At 41.9% G+C, this 23,897-nt stretch overlaps 1 protein-coding gene across 1 annotated transcript; it reads left to right on the top strand.

The window, feature by feature from the left end:
* The first annotated feature begins 1,090 nt into the window (after nt 1–1,090).
* Nucleotides 1,091–23,208, top strand: zc3h7bb (zinc finger CCCH-type containing 7Bb). The gene is given in 23 exon segments (XM_034134823.1): nt 1,091–1,334; nt 2,633–2,694; nt 2,810–2,846; nt 3,017–3,214; nt 3,299–3,457; nt 4,000–4,140; nt 4,222–4,264; nt 4,422–4,657; nt 5,836–5,925; nt 5,927–6,131; nt 7,030–7,088; nt 7,223–7,322; nt 7,879–8,040; nt 8,609–8,814; nt 10,744–10,844; nt 10,963–11,144; nt 12,637–12,716; nt 13,985–14,241; nt 15,078–15,090; nt 15,092–15,184; nt 16,254–16,362; nt 16,555–16,688; nt 19,368–23,208. Coding segments are annotated over 22 exon segments (2,700 nt in total). The 5' UTR covers nt 1,091–1,334; nt 2,633–2,635; the 3' UTR covers nt 19,404–23,208.
* Nucleotides 23,209–23,897: the final 689 nt, after the last annotated feature.

Raw genomic sequence — 23,897 nt, forward strand, 5'->3', positions numbered from 1 at the left:
AGAAATAAATAGCCTACATGCGGAAATAAATATGGATATTTTTTTTAATGAATGTATAAATAAATACATAAAAGTTAGAGAATAAAACAGAACACACATCTTTAAAGGTCCCATGTCATGGCCATTTCAACTGATCATAATTCCATTGTTGAGGTATACTAGAATAAATGTATATTGTGCAATTTTCCAAACTCACATTGGTTTCTCATACAGCATCTCTGTATAGTATGTGTATTCACTCTCTGTCCTAAACAGCTTGTTGGAGCTCCTGCTCATCCACAACCTAGCCCCCATCTACATCACCGACCTCCTTCAGCAGTACACCCCCTCTCGCACCCTCCGCTCTTCCTCCGTAGGACTTCTCACCATCCCAAGCTCTCGCCTCAAAACCATGGGTGCTCGAGCTTTCAGCTGCTCGGCTCCCAGACTCTGGAACTCGCTGCCACTACACATCCGACAGTCTGATTCCATAACAACATTCAACACCCAACTCAAAACCCACCTGTTCAAACTGGCATTCTCATTGTAAACTGTACCCTGTGTCTTTTTGTGTCCTTCTGTGTCCTTCTGTGTCCTTTTGTAGTCCATTTCCTGTTGTTTGTCTTGTTTTACCCCGGCTGACATTTCAATCCATCGTTTTAATTTCCCCTATATTACCCTATGCCCTGTAAGGTGTCCTTGGGTGCTATGAAAGGCGCCCCCCAAATAAAATGTATTATTATTATTACTTTATTGTTTTAGATTTAGTAAAACATTTGTTTTTATATTAAATATCTTTTTTTTTCAAGGTATTTGTTATGATTGTATTATGCATTATATTATTATTTTATTTATTTCATTATTATTTTGATTTTTTTATTTTAATAAAAAAAAAAAATTCACGTCCATTTTGTATATATTTCTTTTTTTTTTATTGTTTTATTGTATTTTTTATCATAATTTGTTTTACTTTTACTTGTAACAGAGTATTCCTACACTCTGCTATTTCTACTTTAACTTTTACAAAGTACAATATCTGAGCACTTCTCCCACCTCTGTTAATACAGTGAGAAGTGAACCGGGTGTTGCTGCTGCCCTCTAGCGGTCACCCTTCTTTTTTAAACTTGTTGCGATCCTGTGCACTCACAGAAACAGCTAGCAGTTAGCCACTATTAGCCTGTTAGGATCCAGCCGCAGCAGCGCAGAGAAACTCGAGCTTTTTCCACAAACTAATGACAGGGACACTAAACCTTAAGAAATGCGCCTGGACATTGACTGCTAGTTTCTCCTGTCTGTATCGCCAGCGCTGTGTGAAGCTATCTCTGATCTAAAAACCCGCTGTGAGGAAACTCTCGGTGAGTTGATATGCTAACTGAGGGCTTTAGCTGTTAGCTTGGGCTGCACTAGTACAAGTTAATACATGCTAGGTAGTTTGCAGTTTATAAGCAGACAATGTAGCCTTATATGTCAACTCAACAATAACGTAAATATTAACAATACTCATGACTTGGAACATAATCGGACATTTTAAAGCTATCATAATTTAAGCTACAGTGATTAGCATTTAGTACATTCTACATGCTAGTTAGCGTGTACTTAACTAGGTAACTAAATGCTAGCTAGTTGGCACTCGGTTTATAAACAAGGTAGCCATATATGTCAGCTCAACAATAATATAGATAATAACAACACACGTAACTTGGAACATAATCAATCATTTTCAAAGCTAACATAATTTAGCACTCTTCATTTATTTAATGTTAGCTAAGCTACAGTGATTAGCATTGAGTAAGTAGCGTTAGCCGGCTAATCCTAACGGCCGTGTAGGTAAACCCAGGTAGCGTCAATAATAATAATAATAATGATGCATTTAATTTATAAAGCGCTTTTCAAAATACTCAAGGGCACTTTACAAAGTCCATGTTAACGTTGCTAACAGTAATAGCAGCAACCCAATACTAGCAAGTTGTTTTTACATGATAAGCTATTGGTGAAATGTCAGCTAATGTTGTTATTTTTTTCCTGACACTGTTTTGGCTAACAGTTAAACTATGTAGCTAATGTCCCTCTCAAAAAAAAAGCTCCATTATTATTTTCTAACTATCTGTCAGTTATTAATGCTAACGATACTGTGGCCCGCTTCACCGTCAGCAATTTCGGCTGTTTGTTTACGCAAGTCCGGTGATTGCTTAGCTTGTTTTGTAACAGGCCTTAGATTGATTATGTAGGACGACTTTAATTAGATAGCCGGTTTTGAAAAGTTATTTAATTATTGCAGAATATAATGGAATGCAGAGGTGGGAGAAGTACTCATATCTTGTACTTAAGTAACATTAGAAGTACCAGAGTGGAGGAAAGAGTAGAGCAACTTTGTGCACAAAATTTGACATGTCATGCACTTTCCTTCACGTGATGAGTTACTTCTTTCATGGACAAAATAAATCATTTTAATTGGAAAAAGGATACGTTTTAATAAAGATGTAGTATCTAGGTTTAGTATTTGGATTGGAGTAGACTTGGGGGAAGAAGTACAAAGTAGCATAACATTGAAATACTCAAGTAAAGTACTGATGTAATGTCATGTGGATTAATTGACGGTAGCTGTCAAATGTGTTGCAAGAAGTGGAATTGTTAACCTTGTTTTTACCCTCAGACCATGGATCCTGATCGACAGAAACGAAGAGAGGAAATTCAGAAAGCCATGAGCTTTATCCAGTAAGTGCACAAGCAATGTTTACCTTTTAATGCCTCCTTTACAACCCAACCATTAAGGGTATGATACACGTTGGATATGTAAAGCATTGACATCCTTCTATGTATCTGTCCACAGGTCATCATTGCCTTTCCCAGAGCCAGAGAGTTATGAGGTATGCATTGATCCTTTTCATCACATTTCTTTGCAACAACTTGCTCCTATAATACTTTTTCACAGTTCTCCCCATGGCTATCATTTAACTAAGCTCAGAAATGTGATTTTATAAGCGTTTCCCTGTTGCTTTTTTTGATTCCTCACCTATAACCTACATATTCCTTTCAGGCATTTATGGCCCAGTTGGTGTGTAACTTGCTGGACGAGGGCAATTGTTGCTTTCGAGATGGGGACAGTCGTCAGGCGGCCCAGCAGTACGGTGAGGGGATCAGTGTCGCCCGCTACGCTCAGGCTGAGGCCCTCGTCATCCCCAACGAGCTGCTGGAGAGCCTGTACGTCAACAGGGCTGCTGCCTGCTACCAGACGGTGAGGGACAAGTGAAAAGATGGGATATGTCACTTGCAAATGCTCATATGGAATAAGAACATTTGAATAATCTCTGTGTTTCAGAGGGAGTATGAGCGCGGGGTCCAGGACTGTGACAGTGCACTGTGTGTGTCAGAAGGCAGTCGCAGGGCTTTGTACCGAAAGGCGATCTGTCTGAGGGAATTGGGACGAATCCGAGAGGCCTACGAGTGCGGAACCAAATGTCTCCTCACAGCACCGCACGTATGTCGTCAGCACTGAAAATATTTGAATCATTTGAACTTTAGACGTTTGTTATCTCTTTGACATTGCTGTTGAAATGGGCTTTTTCTACAGCATGTAGGCAAATCAAACAACAGTAAAAACGTACAATGAAGGAGCAGCAATCCACACTCAATATTGTGATTCAAGGGTCAAAGGTCTTATCGTCATATGCACAAAGTTACAGTGTAGAAATGGCAATGAAAATCTTATGACCTGAGCTCCTCCAAAAATCCAACATATATATATAATAAAATAAAAAGTAGTGCAAAAAGTCTATAACCATGTAAATAGAATATGATATGTAGTTTGCACTTTATAAGCAGTGATGATATTTAATTAGAAAGAACACCCCTTTACTGTAATGTAGCAGCTTTAGTAAATGCAGATTTGGAATAGAATAGGGAGTGTATGTGATGTTTTGAGTCAGCTTTTATCATTTTGTTTCTCATTGTATTTTAACTTCAAAGTGAATACAACTTGTTCTTGCTAAGTGGGGCCTTTCGTTGTGATTCCTCCTCCAGGACAGACAGGTGAGCGACCTGGCTCAGGATCTGGCCACCAAGCTGGGCCTGAAGGGTCGTAAAGCTTACGTCAGCCCTCAGGCGGAGTCCACGGCCACAGACGGGGAGAATCACGGGGAGTCTAACCCGCCCACAGGAGAGGTGGGTGCTGTTGTGAAGAAACATACTCAGAATATGGTGACCGAATGAGAAGCTAATCATGTCTGTGATTGTTTTCCTCAGATGTCCTCCAATGGGCTGGAATCTCTGGGTGACATGGAATCAGGTAAGACAAACATTGTTGGAGGAGCTCAGGTCAGAAGATTTTCATTGCCATCTCTACACTGTAGCTTTGTGCATATGACAATAAAACCTTTGAGTCTTAAATCTTGAATCTATTAAACACACCCATTTTAATTTCCTCATCTGTTCTTCCTCCTCAGGGGACATGTCTAACGCGCAGTGCATCCCCGCTCCTCTGGCCACTCCCATCCCGGTCAGCGATGACCCGTCGAGCCCCGAGGGGACGCCCTGCTCTGAGATGTCAGAGAGCCCCAGCAGCCAGGGCCTGCCCCCCATGCCCTACTCTGTGCCCGTGTCGGAGCGCATGGACGAGTGCAGCGTCATCAAGGACGAGCTCGACAGTCTGCTGGAGTGCATCCCAAAGAAAGTGAGTGAGGTGAGTGAAGGAGCGATGAGCGTTAACCACTGAGGAGACAGAAATATTTTTACTATACTCTGTAAATACTCTGAGCATGTGCAGTATCGTTTTTACAGCACCCATTCACTTAGATAGCAGAGACAGGGCTTGCCCCACATCGCTCAACACGGCTCAATAGGCACACTGTGGACACTAACTGGAAGAACGCAGACTAAAACAGCAATGTACAGACGAATCAGATGACTAAATGTCTAAATGTCTAAATGTCCGGCAGTGGCTCAGTCAGTAGGGGCTTGGACTGGGAGCCGTAGGGTCGCTGGTTCAAGTCCCCGACCAGACCTAAATATGGAGTGTGGACTTCTACTTGGAGAGGTCCCAGTTCACCTCCTGCCCTGCCGTGGTGCCCTTGAGCAAGACCCCGGACACCCCCCTTCCCCCCCACTCCCATTGCTCCCCGGGCGCTGTACAATAGCTGCCCACTGCTCCTAGTACTAGACTCCTTGTACTAGGATGGGTTAAAAGCAGAGGCCAAATTTCACTGTGTGTGCTGTGTGCTCTGCATGTGTGACCATTAAAGAGGGTTTCATCCCTCCCTATTCTTCTTCTTCTTCTATTCTTCTAAACATGATCTTAAAATATATTTTAAGATGTATTTCTTTTGCATTTTTTTGGAATTCTTATTTGAATTACTTTCTGCTGACACTAGGTGGGGCTGTCCCCCCTAATGACCAGTCACCACTGATTATGTGCAATATATATATATATATATATATATATATATATATGCCGTTAATAACTGTGCAATATATACCTGGCTGCTAAATCTTCAGAACTGTTACAGGATGTGTTTTTTCTAAATTGTGTAACTTTTTTTGTATTATATATTTTTTTAAATTCTTTTAACTTATTATTATTATTATTATTATTATTATTATTATTATTATTATTATTATTATTATTATTATTATTATTATTATTATTATTATTTTGTTTCTTTAATATTTTTATGCACGCTTCTTAGGTAAGCTGTCTTTGGCTCTTTTCTGCTGTAACAATGTAAATGTCCCCTCTGTGGGACTAATAAAGGTATTCTGATTCTGATATTTCAGGATGGAACCGGTATATTTCCTTTTTTCTAACTTCAAATGAAAGTCTTTTACCTAAAGTAAAGCCTGCCTGTATTTCTCCTGCTCCAGAGTCCGGTCCAGGGTGCGATCCCCACTAACCTCCCCAACACGGCAACGGGTCTCCGGCCTCCGTACTCCCCGAGCCTCCCGGCCCCGTCCCCCCCCGCTCCCCTCAGCCTTCTTCAGCTCCTCCCTCAGTGAGACGACGCCCCTGGAGCCCTTCACGCAGCTGGCCCAGCGGGACCAGGGCTCCACCCAGGCGCAGGACGCTCTGGGGAGCTTCCCCACGGGCGAGACGGACGCTGACGGGAACGTGGGAGTCTCCGCGGGCGGGCTGGACTCGCTGTCTGAGTACACTCTCCCTGGTGAGTCAAAATGAACTGCAGTCTTGCACTTGGTTGTGTTGGCATGTTGGCTGAACAGGTTGACTGGGAGATCATTTATTCCACTTCTTTCATAAGAAATTCTGTATTTGATTTTTTTTGTAATATATTTTTTAGTGACATTTGGCAGCAAACAATTACAGTGTTTTTTCAAGACATAATAATTGTACATCTTACGTTTGTTTTTTCCGAAATGCCTTTTTCTGTTTTTATACAAAGATAAAATGAAAACAGTAAAAAGTACGAACATTAGGGAGAGATCAGGTCTTCACAGTAAAATCATACGTTTGTACAAATAAAATCTGGCTGGCCTAAATCAGTCCACTTTCACTTTCTCCATCATGACACAAATCGTTCCAGTTTGTGATTGAAATTCTGTATTATAAAAGTATATTAAACATGGCATGGTTAGCATGGTGGTTCACTCACCAACAGTAAATACATTGGAGCAACAGAGATACATTTACATTGCGAGTGACCCTCAAATGATTTTGAAGATTAGACCATTTTTTTAAGTACTGTAGTATCTTGCACCATCACTCAGATGTTCCTCTCAAATGTACATGGATGTTTAGCTTTGTACGCAAAACTGTTGATAAAAAAATGTATTGAGGAAAGATAAGCATGTATAAATGTAAGACAGAAAGAGCGACATTTTGTGTTCTAAAACAAGATTGTGTTTTAGGAATCAGGAACAACAGCCATAATAAAAAGATTAATCTACTCTTTTCTAACCCAGTGCAATATGTCAGCTTGCTCTTTTTTAATTACCAGAGATCAGTATGGAGTTAGCTTTAACCTGAAATGTGACTGAGCAGAAAGTGTGAGTCAGCCTCCTTACAGTATGCAGTCTGACGTGTGTGGTGTGTTCTTTCGTCAGGGGGACGAGTGTGTCACAGCTTCATCCCTGGGGTGCGCAACAACAGCGCTGTACATGCAGTGAGTAACACACACACATTTGCAACAAACAGCTTTAACTGTTAATGGTGTTACTTTGGATTAATTAGCTTAATTTGACTGACTATGATGTGGCCCTTGAGCTTAATGTCCCCCCCCCCCGTCTTCTTCTGCAGAACGGTCCAGCAGGAACAAACCTGTCTCTGCTCTCCAGAAATCCTCTGGCTGCCACACACGAGTTTCGGCAGGCCTGTCACGCCTGTTACAGCAGAATCGGTTGGTTTAAGTTTCTGTTAATACGCATTACTGCTGGATATACAGTACTGTATTTATTATTATCTGTGTATTTATTCTTATTTATACATTTCCCATCTATTTACCTTTATTTTGTATCTTATTTTGTATACTTCTGATAATTGTGTATATAACTGACTGTTTTGCACTCTGGTTAGACCCTCCTTAATTTCGTTACACTGTGCTTGCATTTTGTAATGACAATAAAGTAATCTAATCTAATCTAATATTGAAAGAAAACTAATCCGAGACAATTTTGCTAATTTATTAATTGTTTATAAAAAAAAATGTCAGTCTCAAAAATGGAGATGTCTTTCTTCTCTCCTTTTCAATTATTTTAAACAGATTAATTTCGGTTCTGTCTAAATAATTGGCAAAATAATTGATAATAAAAGTAATTGTTTCAGCCCTAATCGAACACTTTAAGGGATATTAAGTCATCATGGCCTCTCGAACTGATGTACAGAATGCATTTCATCCTAAAATTGTGGTTACAGGTTCATTATACATCTACATTCCTTCTTCCTCTTGCACGCAGGTCCACGAGTTATGGACTACAAGTACCAGCCGGAGGCAGCACATCGCTGCAAGAGGGACGTGCTGCTCTGCCGCCTCAAAAACACAGACGACCCGACCTGGAAGAGGATCCGCCCTCGGCCCGCACGAAACAACTTCCTGGGGGCCTTCGTACTCTGTAAAGGTACGTCCTGTGTTTATTTTTATTAATTAAGTACTTGATTAAGCTGGCAAACACATTTACTTAAAATCAGCTGCTGTCTAGAGAAAATGATCAGTTGGATAACAAACGTACAGTAACACAATATTCGTATTAAAGGTATCAAAGATATTTTAATACTTGCAAGTATGACGTCTCCACCAAAGAGAGCGTCCTGTTCTGTGTGTAACCGACTCTTCTTATAGGAAGACACCAAAGCTTGTTTACATTTCAAACAACATCATTTGGGGCAGGTGGTCGCCCTATGGCAGTAGGCACGACTCATTGGATAAGCAGATAACCCCTAGAGCAAATTGCTTCCATTCTTCCTGTAGTGTCATAAAGCCCCTTCCAAACACATGTAAGGCATCCGTTTTCACACATACATGGATATGCCATTCATAGGATACCACCCAATAAGAGAAACTGATTACAGTACCAATGTTAATCCATTTGATCACACCATTTCCTTAACAGGCGCCAAGAGCTAAGTGGAGTTTAAATACGACCATTGATTGTGTTTATATTCTGTCAAACCTTGTTCCTGCCACAGAGGTGCAGGAGCGTCAGGAGTGCCAGTACGGAGAGAACTGCACGTTTGCTTACTGCCAGGAGGAGATCGACGTCTGGACGCAGGAGAGGAAGGGAGCGCTGAGCCGAGAGCTGCTGTTCGACCCTCTGGGCAGCACGGAGCGACGAGCGCTCAGCGTCACCAGACTGCTGCAGCTGCACATGGGCATGTTCATGTTCCTCTGTGAGGTGAGGCCACGGTCTATACGATACGATATACTTTATTGTCCCCGTAAGGAAATTTGTTCTGGACTCCGTCCTGCAGTGCATACATGTACATATACAAACATAGTGGACATTAAGAGACATACACATATCGTCAGTCATACACCGTTTGAACAAACACAATACACAGACGCACATACTGACAATGGCGACCTATTGCACAACCCTCATGGCCAACATTTAAAAAGTACATTTCATTACATTTGACTACATATCATTTCATGTGAATGTTAAGAAGCGTAATCGACATAGGTAGGAATGAGTGCTTATAGCGGTTCAGCCTGTGTTTATATTCTCATTATAAAGGTGGTTGCAGCTTCCTACCTTATTTTTCTTAAAGCCACTATAGGCGCCTTTTAAAACAGACATTTTCAACACGTTATGATTTTGTTTTGATGTCTTGTTTGGCTTCTGCTGCTGGTTTGATGTTATGCTGCTCGTGTGGATAATCAAAATCATATGATATTCCTTCTACACGCATTCAACATTTACAAGACTCAAAACAAAGGATGGTTGGAAGCAGCGTTTCCGCCAGGGGGGCGTCTTGCCGTCATTTGATGCCCTTATTCAGCTCGGAACGCCCTGAACTCGAGCCGAGGGCGTCCAACATTTTTTATCATTTGAGATAAGATCGTGAGTTTTTAATCGCTTGAAATGACGAAAAGGAAAAAGGACAAGGACATCCCTCTGTTGGAGGGGCAAAGGAGTCTGGTGGGATTCTTTTCGCCGCCAGCAAAGTGTGTTCCTGTGACGGAAAGTGTACTGCCGGCGAGCCTTGACGGGGGGTGCTAGTGGAGCACGCGCGTGAACTGCGAGCACCGGAGCCTCACAGCGGCGAAACTGAGGCTCCGTGGTAAACTGTGGTAACATGAAGAGCCGTTTACGAGCCGAAAGAGCCGGCTCTTCTTAGTGAGCTGAGCCAAATGATCCGGCTCACTAAGAAGAGCCGGAATTCCCATCACTAATGGCGCGTTTCCACTACACGGCCTCGCTCGGTATGGCTAGGCCTCATTAGGACTGGCTCACTTTATGGCGCAATTCCATTACAGTTTAGGAACTGGGGTAGTATCTATAGTAACGCAGTGTAGGCGGAGCCGTGATGTCATCTTCAATGAGAACCCCAGAAAAACAACACAGCCGTTAGCTGTTAGCACTCAGAGCTCACAGCTCCTCATATCTGTTCAGAAACTAGACAAAAGTTAAACAAGTACAAACCACAGACTGCCTGTGTCATGGTGAGTACAGTCGCTGCTTTATTTATGTCTGTATAGGCCGTTGTTGTGAGTGTGGAGGGTCGGAGCATATACTGCGTTAGCTTAGCCAATCTCCATTTAGAAAACACGCATTTTAAAAGGTTTTTCGCCTGCCGTCTGTCTGCAGACTTGTCAAAGCATTAATTCATGGTTTTTACTAACCGGTATCAGTATGTTGTTACTTCGGCATCATTTTGAAACGTGTATTACAATTAAATCACGGTCAAATATGTCCATCTTGTTGTAGTTGTAGCCCCCCTTGCCAGCGATTCTCTCTCTAGTTTAGCATACTCAGCCCGACTCAGCCTCGTTGTCTCTTGGCCCTAGAACCACGATTTTATGAGGCCAGAAAAACTGTGAATTAGGACCCGCCGGCCGGTACTAGGCCAAGTGGAAACGCAACCAAAGACGGGCCGCTGACGTCACAGCCCTCTTAAACCGTGCTCCGCGCTGTAGTGGAAACGCGCCATAATACGTAAAGAGATAGTATCTATAAGGGACGGCTCAATTAAAAATTCAAGTCACGTGACACAACGTTATTTTCTAAAATGGAGCTGTCACACAATCCAATTTCCCCCCTGAGATAAAAAATATAATTCTGATCTAAACTTATGTAAGCATCTTTTACTTCTTTCCACAGGAATGTTTTGACAGTAAGCCTCGCATCATCAGTAAGCGCAGCAAAGAAAACTTAGCAGTCTGCTCGAACCTCACAGCTCGACACCCGTTCGACGACAACAAGTGAGTGTAAAGAAGTTTGGAAAAAAGTCCTCAATCTCTTCTTTAAATAGTGAGTCTTAATACATGTTGTCTGTTGGCTTGTATCATTTCTATAACTGTGTTTCTCTATCCTCTGCAGGTGCCTGGTGCACGTGGTGAGGTCGGCCAACGTGCGCTACAGTAAGGTGCGTCCGCTGCACCCGCTCTGTCAGTTCGATGTTTGTCGCCACGAGGTTCGATACGGCTGCCAGCGCGAGGACAGCTGCTCCTTCGCTCACTCCGTCATCGAGCTCAAATGCTGGGTCCTGCAGCAGGACACCGGTGGGTGGAACACACGCATCGGTTCTCTTTCCAACTGGAAATCATTTAAAAAAACCATATTTCATTTACAAAAACGTTCTTTATTTAGTTATATTCCATGGAATGCTCTTAACATCCTGATAGCAATGAATACATGAAATGCTTTGACAATAAATACATTAAAAAATGTAATCTGTGGAAGCCGTAGCGCTGTAAAAAGCACGACCAATCATTTTAGCCGGCCCGGCTAAAATAACTGGATGGCCTACCTGCCTGTCAGCCTTCCATCTGTGCACAAACTTATCTCGTGCCCTCATTGGTCATGTGTGCGTTCGTGTGTGTTGGAGGAGGGGCTCTGTAAGGAAGTCTGAAGGAGGGGGCAGATATTTTTCGGCTGCGTACTTTCAAATTCTAGCGCACTCGAGCTGGTTTCTCCATTCTTACCTACCCTACCTTTTTAAAGGATCAATTTTCAAATGGAGAGGGTCTTTTAATTGTAATCAAAGTAACGATCTGTTTCTTGTGGTTGCCTGTAATGGCTTCAGATCCCCCGTGTGCATGTGTCAGCGTTGTGGTTGTCTGATAGAAGCTTTTAGATTTTCTTTCCTTCATTCATCATTTTTTCCCCCGTTTATTCGCTTTGTGCCATTTGTTTTTGAGAGGAGACGTCTGCGGAATCATTCTGACCCATCTTGAATGAAAAAGAATAAACGTACCTTTGACTGCACTGATGGCAGTGGTGGTGAAACAACAACTCCAATGATTCAAAGCTGCACCACCAATATCTGTCTTTTACTTTTTGTTTTAAAGTGGACCTATCATGCTATATTTTAATAATATAGTGTAGGACCATACCTATATAAGGCATATTTATACTTTTTGTTTTTTTCAAAATACCAAACAGATCATGCATTTTAGCCATGCCTCATTTTGCTCAATTTGACATTTTTTAGCTCTGTTTTAGCAAGGGCTGATTCTGTGAGAACAGCACCATCTACAGGCCTGGCATATGTACTACAGCGTCTCCAGCGCTTCGAACGGCAATGGCCGTGGCTGTTCTCCTCCTGATTGGTGGAGTTGGCCCAATAGCCGTAGCGCCACCGTCCTTACGTCAGGACAGTGTTCAAATCTGGATCAGTTTTTATCAGATCCGTTTGCAGCCCCTTTTTAGAGATTTGGGTATGGAGGAAAATAGAGAGGGTTGTGTTTTCTGACACTTGGTGAGTTCCCTGGAACACCGGGGACACATATTCATGTAGAAAAGACGTACAAAAGTGCATTTTGCATGATAGGTCCCCTTTAAATTAGAGAGACCCCTAGACAGACATTTACATAACTTGTGCTTCTCTGTAATAATCCAGTACATAATGGTGATTAATAACAGGTCTGCCATATTCCTGAAGTTATGCATTCCCAAATGTATGATGCATTTGATTATGAACAGCACACATAGTATCTAGTAAAGCAAGAAAGGGATTTTTTAATAACCTGCTTCTAATATTTGTTGCTTCAGGTATCACACATGAAGAGATGGTGCAGGAGTCCAAGAGACACTGGCAGCGGCTGGAGCAGAACGCACAGAAGCAGCAGAAGGTGAGACAGGAAACCGCACTGAGATAGTTTGATCTCTAAATCTTTCTCACAAATGTAGTATAGTGTCTAGTGAGGCTGTCCAAACAACATCATCTCGGACCCAAACCATGTTTTGAACAACGAGTATGAACTGCTACCATCTAATCAGAGAAAACAGGGTCCCCGCGATTCAATAAAGTCAGACTGAAGCATCCTTGGTGCTCCAGTCAATCCTCACAGTAAATACAGACACACTGAATCCAGATCCAAATGCACGCTGAAGGCTCTTTGAGCATGTTTTGTTATGTTAAATGTTTGTATGTATTGTGTCTTGATATTTGTCTGTTGATGTTACACATGTAGCTGCTGCGATTGCAAGTCAGATTTCAGGACTTGATCTGACCATTCAAGTACAGAGTGCCACAGTGACGCGTCATAAAACCCAGAAGTAAACTCCTTCCGGTTCCTCCAAAAAGCCAATGCAATTTCTCCATAGGATTTTGGAAAATAGCTCGAGAAGGTCTGTGGTTGAGACACATTTAAGAGACGGATCACGTTTTGTTCAGCCGGATAATCTCCACATGTCTACCCTACTTTTATAATTTTCTAATCATAAATCTAGTCGCTAGAAGCAAAATGCTAACGTTATGCTATAAAGGAACTACAGCCGGGTCGCTGCTTCAACGTCACGCCAACTTAAGATCCATATTCAAACATACAGATTCAAAATGGTACAAGTTTGAAGCGGTTTGAACAGTTTGCAGGAGGCAGGTCCTTGCTTTCAAGCAGAACAGGGCAAACAAACTTAGAGGAGTGTTTACGGTGTTCGGCGTATAATGACGTACAACGGGCCTCGACAACTTCCTGTAGTCCTATTCAGCCACTTGGTAACAACCATCGTTTTTCAGACACGTGAACTCTTCAAAATCACCAGTGGGGTCACTGCTGATGTATTTAATGTCGTAGAACAAAACATGACCCGTCTCTTCAATGTGTCTCAACCACAGACCTTATTTCCAGATATTTTCCAAAACCCTATGGAGAAATTGCATTGGTTTTTGGCGAAGGAACCGGAAGTGGTAAAATGCTAACTTACTTCCGGGTTTTACGATGCGTCACTGTGGCACTCTATTATCGTATCGTATAGCAGTTCCTCTTATTGTTGTCACGATACCCCAACTTTGAAAGAACTCCTTGAAAATGATCGAGAGATGTGTTCAAGTAGCTAAAATGTCTCAGTTTGTTTTATCAATATAATCAATACTCATTTCTCTCTCCCTGTGTTTCAGCCCATCCACATCTCCCATCCGAGCAGCAGCATGCCTGCAGGAGGCCTGGGGGGAATGGGAGGTGGAGGGGATGGTATGGGTGGGGGGGGTGTGGGTCCTGTGGTGGGGTTAGGGGTGGGAGGGTTGGGAGCCGGAGGGGGGAGAGGGCGACCCCTGAACCTGAAAATGAAGTTTGTGTGCGGACAGTGCTGGAGGGAGGGACAGGTCAACGAGCCAGACAAGAACCTCAAATACTGCACTGCTAAATCCCGGCACAGGTGAGGAGGAACACGCACGCACGCACACACACACACGCACGCGCACATACACACGCACGCGCACATACGCATACACACACACGCATACACACACACACACACACGCACGCACGCACGCGCGCACACACATACGCATACACACACGCATACATACACACACACACGCGCGCACACACATACGCATACACACACGCATACATACACACACACACACACACACATACATACGCATACACACACGCATACATGCACACACACACACGAGAGCACGCACATACACACACACGCATACACACACACGCATACATACACACACACACATATACATACAGACACAGACAAACACACACACACACACATACATACAGACACAGACACACACACACACACACACATACAGACACAGACATACACACATACATACAGACACAGACAAACACACACACATACACACACAGACACATACACACACACACACACACACACACACACATATATATATATACACACACACACACACACACACACACACACACACACAACACACACATATATACACACACACAGACACGACAAATGTGTTAAGTCACATGATATCGTTTCATCTCGTAGACAAAGAGAATCTGAACCTCAAGGGGAAATACTGCTGGTAAAACAAAATGTAGATATCAATCTGTTGCCCCTTAGTTTGAAATAAATCTAAAATCTTATCATGGCAGACTTTAATATAGGCAAATATTGTTGTCTTGAAAAATCTTTAACTGCTGTTGTTGTTGTTGCTCTTTTTAAGGCTTAATGCTTGCTCCCTTATTTAATTGGATCTCTGTCTCCTTCAGCTGGACGAAGGAGGCGTCGAGTCCTGCTGGTGAAATCCTTTGAGAAGAAGAAGTGGGTCGTCGTTCGGCCGCTGCCTTTCTCCCGCACCTATCCTCAGCAATACGACGTGAGTTTTTAAATTATTTCTGTCCCTCTCCAGCTTTCTCCTGCTCAGTACAGCCTTGGCTCTGGGGGACAGGTGTTGTTGTAAATGTCTTTACCCCTGAGTCTTATTATCATTGTGCTGCCAGTGTGTTTTCATGTTGACACTGTCAACTGTGTCATATAACACAGCAATTCAACTCCTTAATAAGCATGACTGTATGTGTTTTAAAATGACATTACATTACATTTAGCTGTCGCTTTTATCTAAAGCGACTTACAATAAGTGCATTCGACCAAGAAGATACACACTTGAAGAAAAACAGAATCATATAAGTGTGGGGGAAACTTCTGTAGCAATGGGAGTCAGGACTCAGAGAGAGACACGAGGAGAGCTGGAGCTTTGATGGCAAACACTGACGGTTTATTTGGGCTTCGGCCGGAGAATTCACAAGACATGTCACGGGCCACGAGTTGACCACACGGTAGAGATGCCACAATCAATTCTGAAGACCCCTCCTGTAGCTCGAGGTGTTTGAACTAGTTCAGAGTGTAATATCAACATTCTTCAATAGATAGACTAAACAGCTGAGGACCCTGAATCACATTTGTTGTCGCTTATGGCTCGAGGTCATCTACACCCCCGAGAAGGATGTGTTCCAGGTGTCCCACAACAATAACTATCTCTGACCGAGAGTTGCCCCGGTCACAAACTGACAACAACAACAATATGCTAGGGCCAGCCCCTCCTTATGGGAGATAACGGCTGCTCAAGGTTGGTCAGCGTGCGTCAGAGGGGCGGAAGGAGGACATGCAGGGCAAATGATTCCCTAACAATAAGTACATCAGGTTTCATAGAGCCAAAACATTTCAAGTGCTACTCACTAGCTTTAGATAAGCCAGTCCTTTATTAGTATATAAGTGTTTTGTTAGTAATTGTATTGCTGATGATCAATTAATGTATCCAACTCTTACTGTTTACAGTGATTGCAACCCTAGTTTTCCAACAGTAAGATTTTGACCATCCCTCCAATCAAAAGACTCTGTTGCAACACTGATGGCGGTCACTAACACTCTCCCTTTGCCTCGTGCAGATGTGTGTGCACGTGATGAAGCAGAAGAAGTGCCACTACATCGGGAACTGCTCGTTCGCTCACAGTCTGGAGGAGAGGGACGTGTGGACGTACATGAAGAACAACAGCTGTAGGAACCTTCCAGAATCAATGCATTAGAGCTCAGATATAGATTGAATCATGTTACTCCTGTAATAACTTTGAACCCCACTATAGTCAGGATATAGGAAATTGATTGCCTACCGCAATTACTTCCCACTGATGTTTGTTCTGCTTGACATTCAATCTCACTGAGGTCATCTTCTCTTTCTTTCTCCCACAGTGAGAGACATGCAACAGATGTACGAACTGTGGCTGCAGCTAACCAATCAGAGCCGGCGCAGCGACATCTCCACGGTGACGCCGTCCCCAGAGGACAAGCAGGTCACCATAACAGCGGATTACACGGAAAGCATGGTGAGTTTAACATTATCATGATTTTAAAATGGCTGTCCCCTCTTTCCAGGGGGTTTTAGTATCAAGTGATTGTGGCACTTTAGTTTTCCTCTACGATGGATGAGGAGAATCTGATGATGTTGATTATAGAAGTGTTTGGCATCGGTTCAACCCTGTATTTCTGCATGGCTGTACATCATGAGGCTTCACCTAGTTTGATAGGTATTAAAACCATAAAGAGAATTAGTTTCAAACCATTTTTTCACTGCAGTGAGTAAACTACTTGCTCTCCTGCTTTATGCACCCTCAGGGGAGGCAATTCACGGACAAATTATTTTAATTGAAGGAAGTTGATTCAATAAAACAGAACAACTAACAAATGAAATCCCAATTTGTCACCTTGATATTGAGGATTTAGACCCCATTTACACGCAAACGCATTCGAAACGCAAACGATCCAAATTCAAAATATCGACCCACTGGAGACGCTGTAGTACATATGCCGGGCCTGTAAGTGGCGCTGTACTTCCACCACAAAATACACCAAAAGCAGCGAAGAAGACCCCCGCATGGTTGTCATGGTTACCCTTCTGTTTATGCCCCGCGGTGGATTTGGCAACATTTAGTTCATGTAGTTCTCCATGTCCACTTGTTGCTGATGGTTGTGGTAGAGGAGCTGTAGATTTTGCACTAACATCTGTAGCATGGTCGAGCTGTAGCACTAGTAGTAGCTACTGACCATGCTACAGCAGTGAGCAGCAGAGGTGGAGAGAGGCGGGGCTATGGCTTCATCGTTATCAGGAAAATGATCGTTATTAGGGCGTACACACTGAGCCGTTTGACCCCACAGAGCGTTTCCGTTTGCAGATCTATCCACCCTGGGACCCGTTATCGTTTGAGGGGTCCGTTTCCGGCGTTTCCGTTACGGCCTCGTGTGAACGAACGGGCTATACGCGAGAGAAAAGTAGCGGATACAACCGTTTGCGTTCTCGTGTAAACAGCACATGAGTTTTTTCTCCCAAATATGACGACATTCAAGCTTCATTAGAAAACCTCAATACAAAATTTTGCATGTAACAAACATTATTTGTATAGCATCTTTCAACCACGGTTTCAGACTTTCCAATAAAAAACTCAAAACACAGAGAAAAAAGTGAATTTTTAAAAAGTGATTTAAAAGGGCTTTTAATCCTGGTCTCAGGCAGGTCGTTGTAAAACCTAAATATCTCAGAAAACCTCAGAAATGTGTTGCCTTGCTGTGCCTCCATTTGCTTAGTTAGCATTATTGTTATTGTTGTGGAAACATTTTCCAAGGCCCATAACTGTGACCCAGTTGATCAGTTTCATGTCCTGACTGAGCGCACGCACCTGTAACCTTGGCTGCTGTGCTCTCAGTGTTTTGTCTCCTCTGCTCCTGCCTGATGGCGTCAGCTCATAGAGGTGTTATCATTCTATTTGTTATTCACAATGTTGATTACTCTAATCCAATTCCAATCCACTTTATTTATATAGCACATATTAAAACAGAGGGTTTACCGAAGTGCTTCACAGCAAACATAACATTTAATTAAAATATAATATTACAATAATAGATAAAAGGCATTCATAAGAAAAGATAAAAGGCATTCATAAGAATAGATAAAAGGTACACAAAGGCTATGGTCAGACAATAAAAGCATAAAAATCGAGTGAACAGCTCAGACTGACTCGAAAGCGAGGGAAAAAGAGGTGGGTCTTCAAGGCGGGACTTAAAAGTTTGAAGGGTGGGCGACAATTTGACATGGGGGGGGGGGGCAGGTCGTTCCAGAGCCTGGGGCTACCGCTGAGAAAGGGCTGGTCTCCCCTGGTCTTTTCTTTGTTTTAGGGACTACTAGCAGAAGCTGATCAGCCGACCTCAAAGCCCTTGAGGAGGTGTACACCTTTAGGAGGTCGGAGATGTACTGAGGGGCCAGCCCATTGAGCGATTTAAAAACAAACAATAACATCTTAAATGAACTCTAAAAATGGACAGGAAGCCAGTGGAGGGAAGCCAGTGGAGGGAAGCCAGTGGAGGGAAGCCAGTGGACAGGAAGCCAGTGGACAGGAAGCCAGTGGAGGGAAGCCAGAATAGGTGTGATGTGCTCATGCTTTGCGTGTTCCTGTAAGCAGCCGAGCCGCAGCGTTTTGTACCAGCTGCAGGCGTGCCAGCGAGGTCTTGTTTCGGCTGGCATAAAGTGCATTACAGTAATCTAGACGCGTAGAAACAAAGGCATGAATTACACGCTAAGCAAAGGATAAAACCGGTTTAATTTTGGACAGGAACCCCAAGTGATAAAAACTGGACTTAACCACAGAGTTTATCTGTTTATTCAATTTAAAAGCACTGTCGATTTTGACGCCCAGATTTGTGACCATGGGTTTTGCATACGGTTGGAGGGAACCCAGGTCAATGGAAGGGACATCACCATTTCTCTCAGAACTAGCTAAATACATGGGTCTGGGGTATAGAGTTCTTCAGAGTTGATTGTGGCATCTCTACCGTGTGGTCAACTCGTGGCCCGTGACATGTCTTGTGAATTCTCCGGCCGAAGCTCCAAATAAACCCATCAGTGTTTGCCATCAAAGCTCCAGCTCTCCATCGTGTCTCTCTTTTGAGTCCTGACTCCTATTGCTTCAGAAGTTTCCCCCCACAGTTATTATGTGATGTGTGTTTTGTTTCAGGGCGGCCGGCGGATGTCAGATGGCGACGACCTCTGAGTGTTTCTGCAAACCTCCTCTAACATCGAGTGTGAGAACAGATGGACACACACCACAAAATGGTTGACCCCACCCCCAACAATAAACACACACACACACACACACACACACTTCACACCAATCACAGGCACCGCTTAACACACAGAGAAGCTCCGGCTTCAGCGTTGTGTTTTAATATCTGCAGTTACACACGGCATCCTTTAGGTTCCCCTTCAGCAGATTACACCGCAGAAACTCCACAGACAACTCTGACTAAAACATGATCCGCAGCGCTCTTTGGGATGTGTGTGTCCACCAGACACCGCTTTTCTTATTCTTTCTTAAAAATCCTCGCAGCACTGAAAAAACACGTATCGGGTGGGCGCGCTGGTCGCAGCTCTTAAATGTAGCTTGGTGATTAATTTAAACCAGAATTAAAAGCGCTAAAAGTTAAAATCGTAACTTTGCAGTGCCAAAAAAAAGCCAAGCCCATTACGCTGAAGAAGAATAAAGAGATGTTCAAAGAGGGTCTCGGTGGACACAACCAAAACCCTCTTTTCCTTCCTTCACGGGAGCATTACAAGAGGGTCAAAATAACTGAGCGCATTTGTCTTTTTCCTCCAAGGGGAGTTGTACTTCCTTGTTGTATTGTCTGCCATATTGGTAGAAAGCAATGAATGTAAACTAGGGAAATTAGTCATTGAAATTGTTGCTGTGGTTTGTGGAATGTATGCCAGTATAATGCCCCAGAAAACATGCCCCTATATAGATATAAGAAGGCTTCCTGATAGGTAGTTATGTTATAAAACACACGCACACATAAGCAGTGAATGTGTGGAAACTATACATGTTATCACCTGTGGCTGGAGTACACATGGCTTATAGCTCATAGTAGCTATTATGTACTTTAACGTAAAGCACACCGCAGATGCCCATTAAGGAACAATGACCCTAATGATACTGAATAATAGTGAGATGAATTATGTGATGAAAAAATACGAGTTTGTAATAGTTAAATAAGGGAAAAAATATAATTTAAATAGCTGAGAGGATACGAGTTGCAGGAATATTAAGAATGTATATTTTCGATGGTTGATTGTAAGAATAGAGTAAGGGTCTCTCAGTTAAATTGGGGTCATTATTTCACCGAAAAACCAATCATGCCCCTGCAGCCTTCAAAAGGAAACCCTGTTTTCCTCATATTTCCATGTGTTATGTTCCTGATGGCTATAAGTAGCTCCTAATATTAACCTTTTATTCATGGGAAATCATTCTCACCACATAATGTGCCTATAAACACACACACACACACACACACACTCACACTCACAGGCAGGCAGGATATTGGTTGCCATGATGGATCTATATTCACACACGCATACACACACTCACACAGGCAGGATATTGGTTGCCATGATGGATCTATATATACACACACATACATACACACACACACACACTTACACTCACGCACACACTCACACACAGGCAGGTTATTGGTTGCCATGATGGATCTATATTCAGATACACACATATTATACATATTTAATGCTATACTACTAATAATAATTGATAACTTAGCGGTTAAGCTTAATAAATATATAACCTGAAACCTGTATTGATTACATAGAAGAACTTCTTGTTATTGAGGTATTGCTATATGACATGTAACGCTGAACTAGATGACTATAGTGACTTTTATTTTATAATTATCTTTATTTTAGTCATTCTTTTCCTTCTGTGCGGGTTGTTCCAGACGGGGTTTGGATAACGGGCGTTGAAGCGGAGATTACGTTTAATTAATTACGAAATTACGTTTTTTTATTTGTTCACGTTTTCTGCAGCTCAACTGGACGCACGTCATTTGAGAGTGTAGGTTAAACGTAAGAGAATCTGCTTTTCAATTCAATTTCGCAAAAAATCCACAAATGGCTTCAATTTCATGAAAATTATTTAAAATTGGAGAAAGATGTGAAGTAAAGAAAATACGTTTTAGCATAAGAATTTGTGTTACATTTCATTTTCTCTGGATAAATACAAAATAAAGGAATCATGCAACACTAAAAGCTGCAGTGTCCTAGATACCCCACTCTTAAAAGCTGACTTAATGCCCAAAATCTTATTCTCCTAAAACGTCAGATCTGAGATCAGTTTCACTGCAGTTTTTTGTTTAATTGTTGGTAACGAGCCCTGCTCTGGAACAGCCCCTGATATTAGCTTCTTGGAGGCATCGTATTACTACTACTCCTAGTATTATGATGAATATGATGACGATAATGATTGCTATCTATTTCTATTTCTTCTCTATATATGCTATTGATATATGTATGTTAATTGCAATGTATAACTCTCTTTATATATGTATCCATGTATGAATATAATAATTAACAGTGAATATGTATGCGCAGGGAGGCAGTGAGCAGAAAGATTAAATGTGAGGACATTTCACTCAGTATATATTAATGTTGTCTGAGCTCTGTATTGTAAGCCTTAAGATTATTTGGGCGCTAGCCAGAGATAAAAAAAAAGGATGTTTACAGAATATAATAACGTGTTTCTCGCTCACTGCCCATTGCTGTGCGTTCTTGTTTAAAATTCACCAGGCAAAGACGGATATGGAAACAAAAGCATACATAGTAGCCTATATATATTCCCATATAGCGCCTTATTCGATATATAAGATGATACATACCCCCTATTGTATAATCCTGCTTACTATATACAGTATATAATACCTGATACCTATTATAATACTTAGACGCCCTTATAAGGTAATTTAGATAAGAGATGGTGGAGATGTTATTTTTCTGTGGCTGTGGAAGAGTGTTTTAAAGAAGTGCCGCACACTCGAATGCTCTTTTACCCTTCAATCATTATTTCAGGATATTCAAAAAGCAGCTCAGATCTTGACGTGGTCTGAAAACGACTGGTAAACGACCGAAAAAGTTGGTCTTTTATTTTTTTAATTTGGATTTGATTTTGGGGATCTTCTGTTGTTGGAGAAAGACACGGATGATTTACACAGGACAAATAACTGTGAATCTTCTCCTGCATTGTTCTGTGTGTTGGTAAAGAAAGGTGAATCATGACACAAACTAACGGGGAGGAAGGTTTCTGAAAATGCATCTCACGTGATAATCTTTACACATTACCTCCTTGGTTTTGACTTGAGGGCTTATCAAATGACAGACTATGGTTGATTGCCATGTTAATGAATTAATCTAGAATGTCTAATGAGTTTATTTTGAGTTGTCATTACTTTGTCAGTCTCACTGTCAGTCTTCTTTTTTGTTTGTTATACGTCTTACTGGTCCTGCATTTCGCAATCAATGCAGAGACATCCAAAGACACATTTAGAAATTATAATATAATCATTAAACTACACTTATCTCCCTTCAAAAGGCTCTCTATGTGACAAGCTGATACGGTTGAATTACCCAGACAATTTATTTTAGAAATTTGACCAAATAATGCATTTTATTATTCATACCTTTCAGCACAGTGTTTATTTACACACGCACACACTCCCCACAGTTTGTGTCATTTGAGCACCAACACACACCTACACAGCCACAAAGAAAACCTAATTTGTTGGTGTTCAATCAGTTAGGAGTTATTGGTTATTTGAATTGTTTGCAGCCGCTCTGATGAAGACACCAGGGTTGTTAGAAGGTGGAAAAAACAAAGGCCTCTTTTTGTACTGTATTTTACATTTTGTTTTTATGTTTTATCGACTTTGTTTTCCCTTTTCTCCTCCCTGGTTGGAAGTTCATGATATCATAAGTGAACCAATCTCTTGAAAGCATTTAATAAACGGACTGTTTTAGAAAAATAAAAGTGTTTTCTCTTTATTTCTTCAAGCATGCAATCAGATATCAACTAAATATGATTGGATTCAACAGTTTTTCACAGCAGATCGGTCTTCCTGCGTCACTGCAACTTGAAGGTTAGTGATATTTTTTTCTCAAATCTTTCACGTATAATAAACTTACGAAACGCACACCCTGCTTTTCAAGTCTTCTGTTTCATAGACTTTTTCTTGCTGTCTCAAAGTCCTTTTACATCTAAAAGAATGTGCAACTTAGCCCTATTGATGTAGTAAAATTCACATCCACATACTCAATACTGTGGGCAATCCCCACAGGAGTCATTTGGGGTGAAGTGTCTTGCCTAGGGACACAACGACATGCTGACTGCAGTGGGGTTTGAACCTGTATGAACCCTGATCCAAACACCAACGCACAACCCACTACACCACACGCCTCCCAGTCATAAAGGCATGCTATGAAAAGAACAAGTGTATTAAAGTCTGTATCATACAAAAAGATCCAGCAGAAATCATCGCTAAAAAGGCAAAAATCCTACTTTAAAATGATTCAGAATCATACTTTTAAATATGTATGTACATTTAAAATGGTGTTCTCTTTTAACACACACTACATATCTGGTACCAATGCATATAAATAGGACACATGTTACTATAGAAAGGACACCCTGTAATATATCAGTCAATGG

Source organism: Trematomus bernacchii, unplaced genomic scaffold, assembly GCF_902827165.1.
Source record: "Trematomus bernacchii unplaced genomic scaffold, fTreBer1.1, whole genome shotgun sequence".
Lineage (NCBI taxonomy): Eukaryota > Metazoa > Chordata > Actinopteri > Perciformes > Nototheniidae > Trematomus > Trematomus bernacchii.